The 14,318-nt window shown below is 37.0% G+C and overlaps 2 protein-coding genes across 2 annotated transcripts in view; both read left to right on the forward strand.

Moving 5' to 3' along the window:
- The window catches only part of LOC105553778 (target of Nesh-SH3-like), a 148,790-nt gene that overhangs the window by 123,789 nt on the left and 10,683 nt on the right, over positions 1-14,318 (forward strand). Inside the window, exons 8-10 of the mRNA XM_011999914.1 lie at positions 6,600-6,677; positions 8,630-8,704; positions 10,645-10,716. Of these exons, the coding sequence (XP_011855304.1) occupies positions 6,600-6,677; positions 8,630-8,704; positions 10,645-10,716 (225 nt within the window). The remainder of the gene's footprint in view (positions 1-6,599; positions 6,678-8,629; positions 8,705-10,644; positions 10,717-14,318) is intronic.
- Positions 6,596-14,318, forward strand: part of ABI3BP (ABI family, member 3 (NESH) binding protein) — a 126,662-nt gene continuing 118,939 nt past the window's right edge. The window contains exons 1-5 of the mRNA XM_011999891.1: positions 6,596-6,677; positions 8,630-8,704; positions 9,477-9,551; positions 10,645-10,716; positions 11,171-11,245. The gene's annotated coding sequence lies outside the window, so the exon portion shown is untranslated. The remainder of the gene's footprint in view (positions 6,678-8,629; positions 8,705-9,476; positions 9,552-10,644; positions 10,717-11,170; positions 11,246-14,318) is intronic.

Genomic DNA, 14,318 nt, shown 5'->3' on the forward strand with positions numbered 1-14,318 from the left:
GAACCACACTTTGAGAACTACCCCTCCAATGTTTCTAGAGAATGCCTTGGGCTGTTAATAAATTTGGAAGAAATAGTGCAGTAGAAATTGAACAAGACTTAAGAATACAGAATGTATTCCCTGAGCTAGGCACTGGCTATGAACTTTAATGTTTAATATATGATTGAATCCAGCACATTGTATGGATAAAGAAACGGAGGCCCAAGCCCCTGTTTGGCAACATTCATTCAACAAATACTATGCGTTACCCTATGTCAGAACCACAAGTTGCTGGGGGCTATGATGGTGAATTACCCAGACATGGCACCTGCTCATACTGGGACCTCAGATAAGGCACTTACTTTCTCCTCCCTTACTGGGGGCCTTACCTGTCCCCTTCTGTTGATATTTCCTCTTTTTTGGCTTTGAGAGAGAGAGAGAAGAAATGATAAATAAGATATAACCCGAATATTTTTTAATTCAATAAAATACCATGAAACATGACAATAGGTGGGGTCCTAGGTGGGCAGACCCTCTGGTCAGGCCAGGACTTGGTGTGATCTCTCTGTTATCAAGAGCATGCATCCACTGGGAACAAGCCCTTGATGTTCCTGACAAGTAGCTGCTGGTAGAGTGCGGATCCCACAAGCCAATAACTCATTTCCTTTTTCCCCCTTTCTCTCCCTGCCCTGGAGATTTATTGGGGGAAAAAAGGCATCATATCTAATGAGGTATCAAATGTTGATGTATTTTTCTTGTTTCCAATTTTCTTCTTTAGGGAATAGGGCCATGTAGAGATGTTTAGAAGTTTCGTCCACATAATGTCAAGCTACTTAATTTTTTAAAAAAACCTGAAAAGAAATTGGTATCTCTTCATGTGTTTTTCAAATATCCAGACATTTAACTTTGCATAAATAGTGTTACCTGAAAGTTTAAGTTAACTTTTTTCATTTTTTGCTTGTCTGATCTGAGGCAATCCAGTTATAAGTTTGGAAAAATTTCCAAAACTTATGGTTCAACATCTTAGTAAGATATGAAAATATTTGCCAATATATCTTTGTGATTTTGTGCAATCCTTATATTTTTATTTTAAAATAGTCGTATCTAGTAGTCCTAGAGTGAGTTACTTCCCAGAAAATAGGTAAGTAACTCTGGACTTCATTTTCTTAATTTGTGCATCAGACTTGATCACCTCCCTTTAGCTATAAAACCCTGTGACCCAACCCTACATCATGTAAATGTGATGCTGCCAGGATGCTTCCAAATTAAGTTCCCTCAGTGAATCTGTGTTTGGAAGAGTTAAAGCTCGGGACTCTTGCATTCTCCTGTTCTCTGCCCAGAGACTGTATCTTTTGTAATCTCTTATTGATTTGGTCCCTACTGTGTCCATCAAAACTACAGAAAGCAGGGTTTGTGAAGGAGACAGAAAATGAGCAGGGGCGTTTCTCAGACCATTGCTGTCAGTTTTGAACTGGAAGATGTCATGGTCTGTTACTCAGTGCTTAGTCTTGAGTGATGTTTCCTAATCTTTTAAAAAGTGTTTTAAAGTCCTGCATGCTACCATAATACCAATTTAGCATTTTTGCTTTCTTTAAGGAATTAAAGTGAATTTTTGTCTTGTGATTTGTTTTTAGTTTTGCCTTTCTGATATGATTCACTAAAAGTCCAGAATTAAGTATGATTTTAATACAGAAAATTAAATACAAATAGTAAAATGCAAGTAATTAAAACTATGAAAATAGTAAATATGTTTTTAAACTTGGCTTTTGAGGGAAATGCCTATCTTAAATTGAACACATGGGGCAAGATGGGGTGGTTCATGCCTGTAACCCCAGCACTTGGGGAGGCTGAAGCCAGGGAATCATTTGAGACTTAGCAATGCAAGACAAGCATAGGTAATCTAGCAAGACCCCATCTTTAAAAAAATATTAAAATAAATAGCCAGGCATGATGGCACATGCCTGTAATCCTGACTACTCAGAAGGCTGAGGCAGGAGGATCACTTAAGTCCGTGAGTTTGAGGTTTCAGTGAGCTCTGATTGCACCACTGTACTCCAGCCTGGGCAACAGAGCAAGACCTGGTCTCTTAAAGTATTGATGCTAATGGTAACAGATAGAACGCATAGAAAATTTAACACATGGAGATTTTCTTACACACTGTATTAGTCCATTTTCACACTGCTGGTAAAGACATACCCGAGACTGAGCAATTTACAAAGAGGTTTAACTGGACTTATAGTTTCACATGGCTGGAGAAGCCTCACATTTATGATGGAAGGCAAGGAGGAGAAAGTCATGTCTTACATGGATGGCAGCAGGCAAAGAGAGAGCTTGTGCAGGCAAACTCCCATTTTTAAAGCCATCAGATCTCATGAGTCTTATTCACTATCACGAGAACAGCATGGGAAAGACCTGCCCCCATGGTTCAATCACCTCCCACCAGGCCCCTCCCACAACATGTGGGAATTCAAGATGAGATTTGGGTGGGGACACAGCCAAACCATATGACACAGTGAAGAGACTGATAGCCAGTATGTCTGAAAATGTCCAATAAATCAAAGCAGAATCCTACCCAACAAATGTACCAACTTAGTAGACCATGTTTCTTAAAAAAAAACTACATATAAAAATTTTTTAAATATTTTATTGTATATGCTTCAAGCAGGCAACATGAAGTTTTCTTATATGTATACATAGTGAAATAGTTCCTATACTCAAGCAAATTAATATCCATCCTCTTGCATAGTTACCCTTTGTGTGTGTGACAGGAGTACCAAAAATCTTAATTTTCCAATATACAATATTATAATTATAGTTCTTGTTTTCTACTTTAGATTTCTAGTCTTATTCATCCTATGCATCTGCAACTTTTTGCCCTCTGTTCTACATTTCTCTATTTCCACCTCTCCATCGCATCCCTCATAAACAGTTTTATTCTCTATATATGTGACTTTTTTTAGATTTCACATGAGTGAAATCATGCAGTGTTTTTCTTTCTGTGCTTGGCTTATTTCATTTAGCATAATATCCTCCAGGTTTATCCATGTTATTGCAAATGGCAGGACCTCCTTTTTAAAGGCTGAATAATACTCCTGTGTGTGTGTACTGTACTTTCTTTATACATTCATCCGTGAACATTTAAGTCGTTTCCATATCTTGGTTGTTGTGAACAATGCTGGAGTGAATGTGGGACTGCATGTATCTCTATGAGGTGCTTATTTCATTTCTTTGGATGTATGTCCAGAAGAGGGATTGCCGAGTCATAAGGTAGTTCTATTTTTAATTTTTTGAGGAAACTCCATACCATTTTCTATAATAGCTGGACCAATTTACATTTCTATCCCAACAGTAAACAAGAATTGCCTTTTCTCCACACCCTTGCCAACACCTATCTTTTATCGTTTTGCTTAATATCCATCCTAACAGAAGTGAAGCGATATCTCAGTGTGGTCTTAATTTTGCATTTCCCTGATGATCAGTGACATTGAGCACTTTTTTTTTATACCCGTTAGCCATTTTTTATGTCTTCTTTAGGGAAATGTCTATTCAGGTCCTTTGCCCATGTTTTCATTAGGTTATTTGGGGTTGAGGGTGGTTGTGTTATTTTGTTTTGCTGTTTTGTGTAAGTTCCTTATATACTTTGGATCTTAACCCTTTATCAGATACATGTGGTTTGCAAATATTTTCTCTCAATGCATAGGCTGCCTTTTCATTTTGTTTATTGCTTTCTTTGCTGCACAGAAGCACTGTTTTTTGCAAAGTGTGGACATAAACCGTCCTTCATGCCATGAAGGGAGAAATAAACTTCCCTAAAGTTAATTATCACTGCAACTCAGAAAAGCTGTATTTTTGAGGTAGTAAATCCTAAAAACAAATCCTCATTCCAGCAGAGCTCATAATGGGACATCAAGAAGTATAATAGCTTGTTCTAAGAACACATGGTGTGAATAATGAGAGATATAAACAAAAAATTAGGATTACACACACATCCCTAAGGGACATACAAAGGGTTTGCCAAAGTCAAGACCTAGCCTGCCAAAAATTAAAGGAAACAACTGTGATGGAAAAATGTACAGAAGAAATAGAGGAAAAGGAATTTCCTGGGTTTTAGGCTGTGCTCTGATTGCATTTTACTTTCCTATTGCCAAGATTGCAGTTGTGCATAAGATAGTGTGGGTGAATGCTCAGTGGTTGATATATCAACAGTTCCCCATTCAAATATCCTCCCCATCTACTAAGTTATCTGATGTCTAAAATATCATTTATAGATATACAGTATGGCCTGGTGCAGTGGCTCCCACTTGTAATCCCAGCACTTTGGGAGGCTGAGGCAGGAGGATCACTTGAGCTCAAGAGTTCAAGACCAGCCTGGCAACATAGTGAGATCCCATTTTTACAAAATAATAATAGTAATAAGCTAGGTGCTGTGGCACGTGCTTGTAGTTCCAGCTACTACTAGGGAGGCAGAAGGAGGAGAATTGTTTCACTTGAGCCCAGGAGTTTGAAGTTTGAGGCTGCAGTGAGCTATTATCATGCTACTGCACTCCAGCCTGGGTAACGGAGTGAGACCCTGCCAAAAAAAAAAAAAAAAAGAGGAAGAAGAAAAAACAATATGCCTGTAAAAGGAATTAGTAATATACAAAGAATACAAATGTCTCTTAGGAAGGGGTAGTTTGCCTTTTTTCCTTAACAGCCTGATTTTAGGCTAATGTGATTGCCAGCTAAGAACATGTTTTGAATAAAGAAATTGAGAGCATTGCCTGTGAAAGTCTAGGATCTGGATGATTAAACAAACAAATAATAAGAGATCCTAGGTCAGCCAGGGACTCACTGAGAACATGGCATATTCTTAATCAGGAAGGAGGCCTGGAAGGAGAAGAGGACACTGAAAGACAAGAGATCGTGAAAGGAAACTTTATAATTTTACATTTTAAAAAACTTCCTATGGTGCATGTTGAAAGTAATAGGAACAGAGTGCTTGAAAAATTCATGATCTGAATGTTTTTTCTGTGTTGACAATCAGAATTGTTCACACAAAAGATGTCAGGAAAATTGATAAAATTTAGACGTTTTAAAAATAGAATTTATAAAATTATGCTAGATTTTTTAAAAATTCCTTTTTATGTCCTGCTAAATTAATTTGAACAATGCTATTAAATATTTTGTTGTGCAAACATGCTTTGCAACTTCAGAAACACACAATTTGTTGCAAATTATCATTTATGACACTTATTGGTGGCATTTTAAATCACTCCTGAGAATTAGCTATCTAGAAAGCTGTTGTATGCCTTTATCAAGTGGAGATTGAAAACTGATTTGCTTCCATAAACATTGGGAAAAAGATAACTTTCTAATTGTCTTCAAGCTCTTCAGAATTAAATAAATATTTTTGAACCCACATGAACAGAAATGAAGAAAATAGACTTTACAAACATAAAGTGAACTACAGATTATAAAATGAATGTTCAAAGAATTTTGAGTGTGACAGTTAAAGGTTTCAGCAGGGAGCAATTTTGTCCCTTAGGGAATATTTTGAATTGCCTGGAGATACTTTTGGTTGGTAGAACGGTATCTGCGGAGCACAAAATATTCCAAAAGTTTGTGAGAGCACTGTTGGAATCCGATGGGTAGAAGCCAAGAATACTGTTCAACATCCTAGAGTATACAGCCACCCATACAAAAAATAATCCAGCCTCAAATATCAATAGTGCCAAAGTTGAGAAATCTTAAGTTCTATATAGCCTTAGGACTCTGAAAAATCCTGTCGGATTATATATCGGCTCAAGGTGGCATGATCAGGGTATCCCAAAGGGGCATAAATTCTTTCGTGCCACTAGGCTGTTTCAAAATATTATGAGCAGGTAATATTATGATTCAACATGGAAAATAACTGAATAGAATTAATCCTAATTATACCCTTTCAAATGGGGAATACCATAATTGCTGGGGAACACAGCCTTAGAAATGTTACTTTTCTTTCTTTGAAAAAGAACATCCACATTTTAAAAGGAAGTTTCTCAAATAGTTGCATAAAGAGGAAAATTGGAAAAAAAATATTTTATTCTTTGTACTGAATTCCCATAGAGATTAAAAGAGAAGATCTACATCAATATGAGGCTCAAATACAATTTACTATTTAATTTTTTGCCACAAATATTTTCAAATAGCTTAGTTTCCTGTGTGTGTTGTTTGTGGTTTTCTAAAATCTCAATATCATAACTTACTACATTTTTTTACCATGTATAATAATGGAAATTTTCTATAGATTAATTTTTTAAAATTGGGAGTACTTGAATATAAAATTCCCGGAAGCATTTGCAATGCAACCTATACCTTCCAGAAATTCTGTTTATCAATCAGATGACTTGAGATGTATCCAAATATTGGGTTGTGATTTTTTTTCCTTCACGTCAATGACAATTTAGATCTTAAAGAATTATCTAGGGTTAATAAGAAAGAATTTTGAAGACTTATATTAGTTCCTGCTAGAGACACACAACTTTGGCTGGTGGGGAAGGGAGTGCAAGATTAGATTTTTAGTCTGCTACTTGATTATGCATTGAGGGATGTATTTTTGGACACTGCAAATGAGGTAAATTGTTTGTTCTTTGACTTTTTAGCTAAGAATGAAACCTTGGCATTACCTGCCAAATCTAAAACACCGGAGGTTGAAAAAATCTCAGCACGATCCACGACAGGTAATGAGATTGCTATGTTGTTGACCTTGAGAAAAGAAAAAAATGCTTTTTTTTCAAATACTAATCTGCAGCCTTTTTTTCAGTAAAGAGCCAGTAGGAAATTCATTTTGATCATAAATGCAAAACAGTAGGAGATTCCATGTCTCTAACGTTTGGGAAAACAACAGCTGCAAAATGAACTATTGAATCACATAACTGATAAGTAATACAGAAGCTGTACTTTTTACTCTAAATGAAAATTATTAGTTCAACACTGAAATATTTTTATATTAAAACATCATACCACAAGTTTGGTGCTGTCCTTGTGTATGATGACATGAGACCATTTTTCATTTCTACACTTTCACAAGGGGTCAGTGTAGCAAAATGCCATATATTCTTCACAAATCCATAGCTTAATATCTATGAAAATACTTGAATCATTTAGAAACAAATGTCTCTGGAACTTTAGCAATCCTAGTGTAGAGAATATAGAATAGTTCAGTAACAACCCTTTAAAGAATTAATGCAGTAAGCGTTTTCTCCATAGTTTATCACCATTACTAACATTCAGCATTTCTTCTATGAAAGAACTACTCAAGTCCAGTCTGGCAGCGGCAGGGGGTGGGGGGTGGCGGGGCATTAATCTTTCAGCTAGAGATTTTTCCAGAGTAGTACCACCTTATCCAGGACTTGATGAAACAGACATCTGGCAAGAATTCCCCACAATCTATATTTAGCAGAGTAACTCCAATCTGAAGTGAATTTTTCAGTCCACAAAATCCTATAACTTGAAATATTGATGATACACCTTTTACTAAACTTTTGGACTCATAACTGGTCCAGAGAAGATAAAAGTTGTTGTGGCAGTGAAATAACTTCAAGAAATCCATTGAAGTAGGAGTATTTCTGAGGGAGCAAGATGAATATGGTTCTTTCCTAAAGAAGACAGATGGACCTTTCATCCCCACCTTCATGGGATTTGGAGCAGAGGTAGCTCCTGGAGTGACCCATTTGGATGAAATTCCTAGATGGTTTCTGACTTCAGTATACGTGATCAATATCCAGAAAAGCATAGGCATGGCCCAGTGGGTGACTGCAAGTCCCTTTTTCCCTCAAAGATTCTACCCACTTTCCCCAATTATACTTTTTTCTCTTGGCAGCATTTCTTATGGGAGAGTCTACATTTTTTTAGTCCTCTGCCAAACCCTCCTCAGAGTTTTCCACTTCAGAAACACTTAGGAAAACACCACAACTTATTACTCAGGGTTATTGTGCTTATTTTGTGTTCTTGCCCTGCAACATTCTGGGGGTTTCTGGCTCTCAATTCATTTCAGATCCCAGTGATCTTAGTTCTTATTTCTCCAAAACTATTTAATTGAGCTTTTTATTACCTTTAATCTAGCATTTGGGACAAACCTGTGGCTGAGGATTTAAATTCTGATCCTAATTTCAATTCATTTTCAAGCTTTGCATGTTCATTGCAGTGTAAGAGTGAAGTCTTGTAATGGGATAGCTTTAAATAAGACTTTTAGCCCCAAGTCATCCTATTATTTGCCCATTTATTCATTTAATAAACTATTATCTTGATTATCCTTCAGATTCTTCAATAAATGATTAAAAAAAAATAAACTATTATCATGTGCTTGTTTACTATACCCCAGGTATTCTGCTAAGCCCTGGAGATAAAGAAAAAGGCAGATTTAAAATTATGATTAAGCTTATAAGTGCTTCAATGAAAGTCAGGTCAGAGTGCTTTTTTGGATAGAAAGCAAACCCAGAAAGGACCAGTTGGAGAGGAGTGTAAGCTCGGGCACTTGAGACAAGCCAAGGAGCTCTTTACATAGTAACACAAAAATAAATGGGCTGTACAAATATCAGTTTCTTATTCTAAAAGGCAACAAAATGTGTCTCCTGGTCTTTGGTTGCTTCACTTTATCTTAATTTGTAAAGTTGTGCTTTTTACCTTTCAGAGACTCCTGAAACAGTTCCCAGAACCACTAAACCCACTACATCTAGTGCATTAGATGTTTCAGGAACGACACTGGGTAATTCTAAGAACTTTTTTTTTTTTTAAAAAAAAAAAAAAAAAGAAAGAAATAACAAGAAAATAACACCCAGGACTCACAGGAAAGAAACCTGACGCCTTAACTTCTCTCTCCCTCCCCACTTTCTCCTTTTCCTTCCTTCCTGGCAGTGGTTAACCTTCCTATTTCTTGGACAGATTCCACTGAAGAGTTAACCACATGGCTGATCCTGGTGACTGAACTTCTGGGCAAATCTGGATGCTAATTGCTAACTGAACGCCCTTTTTAACCAGTCTCTGGGTTATATAGACAGAATACCAGCCTTTTAACCCCCAAATCTTGGGGGAGAATGAAGGAAACCTGGAAGTCTTTATTCTGTGCTTTCTGCTTAAATTGGCTTTGGGAAGTCTTGTGCATACTAAATTTGGGGTGAATCCCCAAAAGTGTCATGCTTTTAAATAAGAATTTCATGCCACCCATGTTTGATGTTTCTTAGCCCAAGAGAATCTAACTTGCTTTGTTGTTCTCTTTCCCCTGAAGAAAAGGAGCAGCATGTGTTTTGTTCTGTAATTTGATGTTGATCTTCTCTGCCACACCACTGCCCTTTGAATGTATACCTTCACATTTTAACAGCTATGTAACTTTACCAGGGAAAGTTGTAATTTCCATTAAAGGTATTGGCTGCTCTGTGTACAAGAGTGTGTTACAAAGCTTGCTGTGCATGATCGTGGTTAAGCCACAACATCAAAACCCAAGTCCAGGAGTTGCTAACTGCCATCTTTTTGTATTGTAGTTGTCAGCAAAAGGACCCCGGAAACATTGCAAACTATTCTAATACCTCAGTTTGAATTGCCACTGAGCACTCTAGGTAAAAATTGATAAATACTGCAGCTTTATTATTACCTTGGATATTGTATGCATGCTTCAAAGAAGTCCTGGGAATTAATTACGCTAATTTATACCCAATCCCTTAAAGGTGACACAGTCTTCAAGTTTAGGATCCCAAAGAGGCTCTCCCTATGACGAATCGTTCCGGTTGGGTTGTTTTTCTTTTAAGTGATCATATTTTAATATTATGTTTGATTCTTTTAATTCAGAATCAATATGTCACTGAACAAATTGATAATTTCTGTATTTTTTGTAAATGTTTTTACTCTCTTGTCACTCTTAACAGAGAAGATATATTTATGATATTTCTGCAGACTACTTCTTAGAATTCTTAGAATTTTTCTGAGTGAAGTATGAAAAAAAATGAGAGTGGGGTGCAGTGGCTCACGCCTATAATCCCAACACTTTGGGAGGCTGAGACGGGTGGATTGCCTGAGATCAGTAATTCGAGACCACCCTGGCCAACATGGTGAAACCCCGTCTCTACTAAAAATATAAAAATTAGCCTGGCATGGTGGCACGCATCTGTAATCCCAGCTACTCAGGAGGCTGAGACAGGAGAATCGCTTGAACCTGGGAGGTGGAGGTTGCAGTGAGCCAAGATCATGCCATGCACTGCAACCTGGGTGACAGAGCGAGACTCCGTCTCAAAAAAAAAAAAAGATGGGGGAGGAGCTTACATATAAAGCCACGTAGTTACCGAAATTCTATTTTTAAAAGCTTTCAAATGGACATTTTCTAGTTCAGATGTGTTGGCTTGATTTAAATGTAAATGAAATATATTTAAGAACACACATAAACATCACTGAAGAAGTCAGGAAACTGGTTTAATAAGGGTGGAAGAAAGATTCCAAATGCAGTAGCTTAAATTTAGTCACTTAACTATAAAAAACTGAAAAAGAAACTTTTTTACATTATTCAACATTGAAACGGAGATGTAAGAAATACTACTAATGGTCTCTTAACATGATTTGCCTTTTCGTGTTTGCTGTTGTTTTTCAAGCTTAACATTTTAAAAATCTTTGTTACTTGCATCTCAGGTCGTCTAACTTTCCTTCTGTGTTTCATTACAGCTCCAAAAAGGCTTCCAGAATTTCCTGAGGCAAAAACACCCTTCCCTTTTGAGAAACCTGGGGGCACATGGGGTAATAAGGGCACCTTAAATTAAATATGAAGGCTGTGGGTGGTGATTGCTTAATTCTGCAGGACACATGTACTGCATCTTATTTCTACAAACCTCATGAACTGATAGGCAAACAAGTGGTTGATTTGATTTTTGTTTTTAAATAAATCTATTTGTTTGGATTTTCGACAAATTCAGTAAAATCCATCAGTCTTAATTCCACATAATCCACTTAGCTTTTTGTCCTTAAAAATGTTGACAGTCTGACACCAAACTCTGCTCTTTCTCTGACCACTAATCAAATGTTCTCTGGATGGATACGTACTGATTTCTTACTGATATATAATGACTTTTTATTGTATTAGTATATTGTAGGCTTCTGGTAGCCACTTAACCGTACCAGCAACCTATTTCTGTCTTGTTCTCCTCAAAAAAACAAAAAAATCTTCAGCAAATTCCATTTCTTTTCAATATAGCTTCAAGTGAAAAGCCATGGATTGTGCCTACAGCTAAAATATCAGAAGATTCCAAAGTTCTGCAGCCTCAAACTGGTAATTAAATCCTTTTCTTAAAAAATCAATTATAACAAGGAGTATTGAGCAACTTATTGTTTTTATTTTTATGGGTTCCTTAATTGATTATCAGTGTGCTTTGTAATAAATGAAAAACCTGTAATATATTTGTTGATACTGAGATGAATCTCATTTTTCCCCATTACAAAAGCAAAACGGTTTTGAATGTTTTAAAGATACCTGTTCTAATTTCTGGATATAATATCTTAGAAATGTGGCCAGAACATGAACTACGAACTGGCTCATTAATAGAGATCTCTTTAGTGACATGAAAGCAGCACCAAAATAAGAAGCATCAGCGTGGGTCTAATTTAACAATAGGAGTTTCATATTATCTTGCAGGGAATATTTGCTGCTTTTGGGCAAAATAAATAAACATTTAAGAGCTTACTCAGTGAAGATAGTATACTAAGTTCTCAAATTTGTAAGTACAGCATGATATGTAGGAGAGACCACAGGCCCTTGCGGTTAATCATAGACCTTGGTTCCAGGCCTCACTCTCCTAATAACCATGTGATGGCTACTTTTCTCTACTTTCGCAAGGCACTGGTTTCCTCTTCTGCAAACTGTAGCAATTGGCTTTATTTTTCCTGTTGAGAATTCTTGTGTTCCACCGCTAAAATTGATTGAGATGTGTTTCTTTTACAAAAAATATTTTTCTCTTTTAAAAAATTCTGTACATCTTTTGATGCCTAGCAGTCAACTAAAGAATGTATTCAGCGTATAAGAATTATAAGAAGACCTCAGAAACCATCCTTTGTGATTACTTCCATGATTTTTGCATTTTGCTTGTTTGTATTTTAATTTTTGAAAATCTTCTAGTTGTTTTGACTTTATTTGGGGTACATATCATATAGTGTATAATGAAGTTGGATGTTTCATGTAATGAACTTAAATGCAGCAGCATTTTGTGGTGTTCTCCAGAGTCCAGCAGAGGACTGGGTTTGAGAAAGGATGAGCATGAGCCCTCATAGATCTTGGTGAAGTTATCATTTCTCTAGTATATGTAATGGGCTCAGATATTAGCAAAAGATAGAAGATGAGGTCAAATTAAGGGACTATGTCTATTATAGTCGCCCCTAGTTTCCTTAAGTGGGAACACACTTGAAAGTTGGCCATGGTTGTTCGCTTATCCAGAGAATCCTCAAGCTGTATCTAAGTCTTGGTTTTCCTAGTCACTGACTTTAAAATTCTAGTGCAATTAACTAAGGTGGGTGCCAAAACCCCTTTAGGAATCCAGGTCACCTGGGTCTAAAATCTGGGTTTTGAGTTGAATTTCATACTGAGCCTCTGGTTCCAGTAGCCATCACCCAGGTGCAGCTGCATTGTAATTATGATGCAACAACTAGTCTAGGGGCGTATGTGATGGTTTAACCTGCTGCACTGTGACAGCCCTGGCTGTGACTCCCACATCCCTCAAGAGCACCTGAGCCAAGTGCCTTTGGGGATTTGGGGACTAGATAAACTTTTAGATCCTTTTCATCTTTTAGCTTTTGGGTTAGAATATGGGGAACATGGGATTCTTTTGGGTTTTCTTTTAAGCAACATCTAGTGTTTGGTTTCTATGAATATTCAAGAGCAAACTAATCAAAACATCAAGGAAACCATTTTTGAGACTTTAATGCCTGGCATATGAATTATGTAGAAAGACTTGAGTTGAACCAAGCATTGGGGAGTGGGGAGAATATGTTGGGACGTGAAGGTTGCAGAGTTACAATGAGACGAAAATAGATGATATAGGAAATGCCAATAAAGGAAAGGTTTCTTTTGCCTTTAATTCAAAAAAGGCATATTCTGGTTGTGCCCTGATGGAGTATGAGCAGCGGCTAATGCAGCAGGAAACTGACTCTTTATTCAGCTGCTTCACTACTGCCAGGGCAACCTTTGGTTGCCAGAGAACTTCCAACGAGAACTCCCAACGAGAACTCCCAACCCTCTCTAGACAAAGAATTGAGACTTGTCATAAACTGTAATAACAGTACAGTATGTGATTGCACGTATTAACATTAGCCCTAGAAACTTCCCATCATGCCTTATAACAGTTAATTTTTATGTCTTTGCTACTTAGCGTGATCCTCAGTCCAACAGCATTTGGCATCACCCAGGAACTTGTTGAAAAGGCAGAACGTGGGCTCCACTCTAGATCTATTGAAACAAGATCTGCTTTCCAACAAGATGCCCAGGCGATATGAACATTAACATTTTTGTTTTTGTTTTTTGAGATGGAGTTTGCCCTTGTCACCCAGGCTGGAGTGCAATGGTGCGATCTCGGCTCACTGCAACCTTTGCCTCCTGGGTTCAAACAATTCTCCTGCCTCAGCCTGCTGAGTAGCTGAGATTACAGGCACCTGCCACCATGCCTGGCTAATTTTTGTATTGAACATTAAAGTTTGAGAAGCACTACCTTATCGATGTAGTCTATAACGTTTTTACATGGTGCCGGTAAGAATCGTCGGGTGTAGTCAGTTATAGCACCATGGACCTCAGATCGATACAAGATCGATTTTTCAAAGTGGGTAGTTAAGTATCTCTTGTTTCTGCTAATGTGCAACGCTTCCATTTCTAGTGTGAGTGTTCTGTGGCATCTTCCTAACTTATGTTAACTTTCAAATTAAAATTTCATAACACATGTATTATCTGTGATTTAAAGAGTGGTATATTTATATAGGCCTTTTATTTCAGCCTTTGTTTCTTTTGATTTTGTGCAAATTTACATATGTACTCACATTCTATTTCCCATTTAGTTTCAACATACATAACAGGTATTTTATTTTCCAATTACTCACACAGCTTCCTAAAGCAACTATTTTGAGAACTGAGAAAACAGGTAGAGATAGTGTTTAAATGGTGGTCCGCAAGATCCCAATTTTAGTTGCAGTATCTTTTGAAGGAACACTGTATAGGTTGGTGCAAACATAATTGCAGTTTTTGCCATCACTTCTAATGGTTTTGCCATTACTTTTAATGGCAAAAACCACAATTACATTTGTACCAACCTAATATTTTTAGCTGATATTAATGACATTATTACAGCCAAATGAGCACATTCTGT

This window comes from Mandrillus leucophaeus, unplaced genomic scaffold (genome assembly GCF_000951045.1).
Source record: "Mandrillus leucophaeus isolate KB7577 unplaced genomic scaffold, Mleu.le_1.0 Scaffold608, whole genome shotgun sequence".
Lineage (NCBI taxonomy): Eukaryota > Metazoa > Chordata > Mammalia > Primates > Cercopithecidae > Mandrillus > Mandrillus leucophaeus.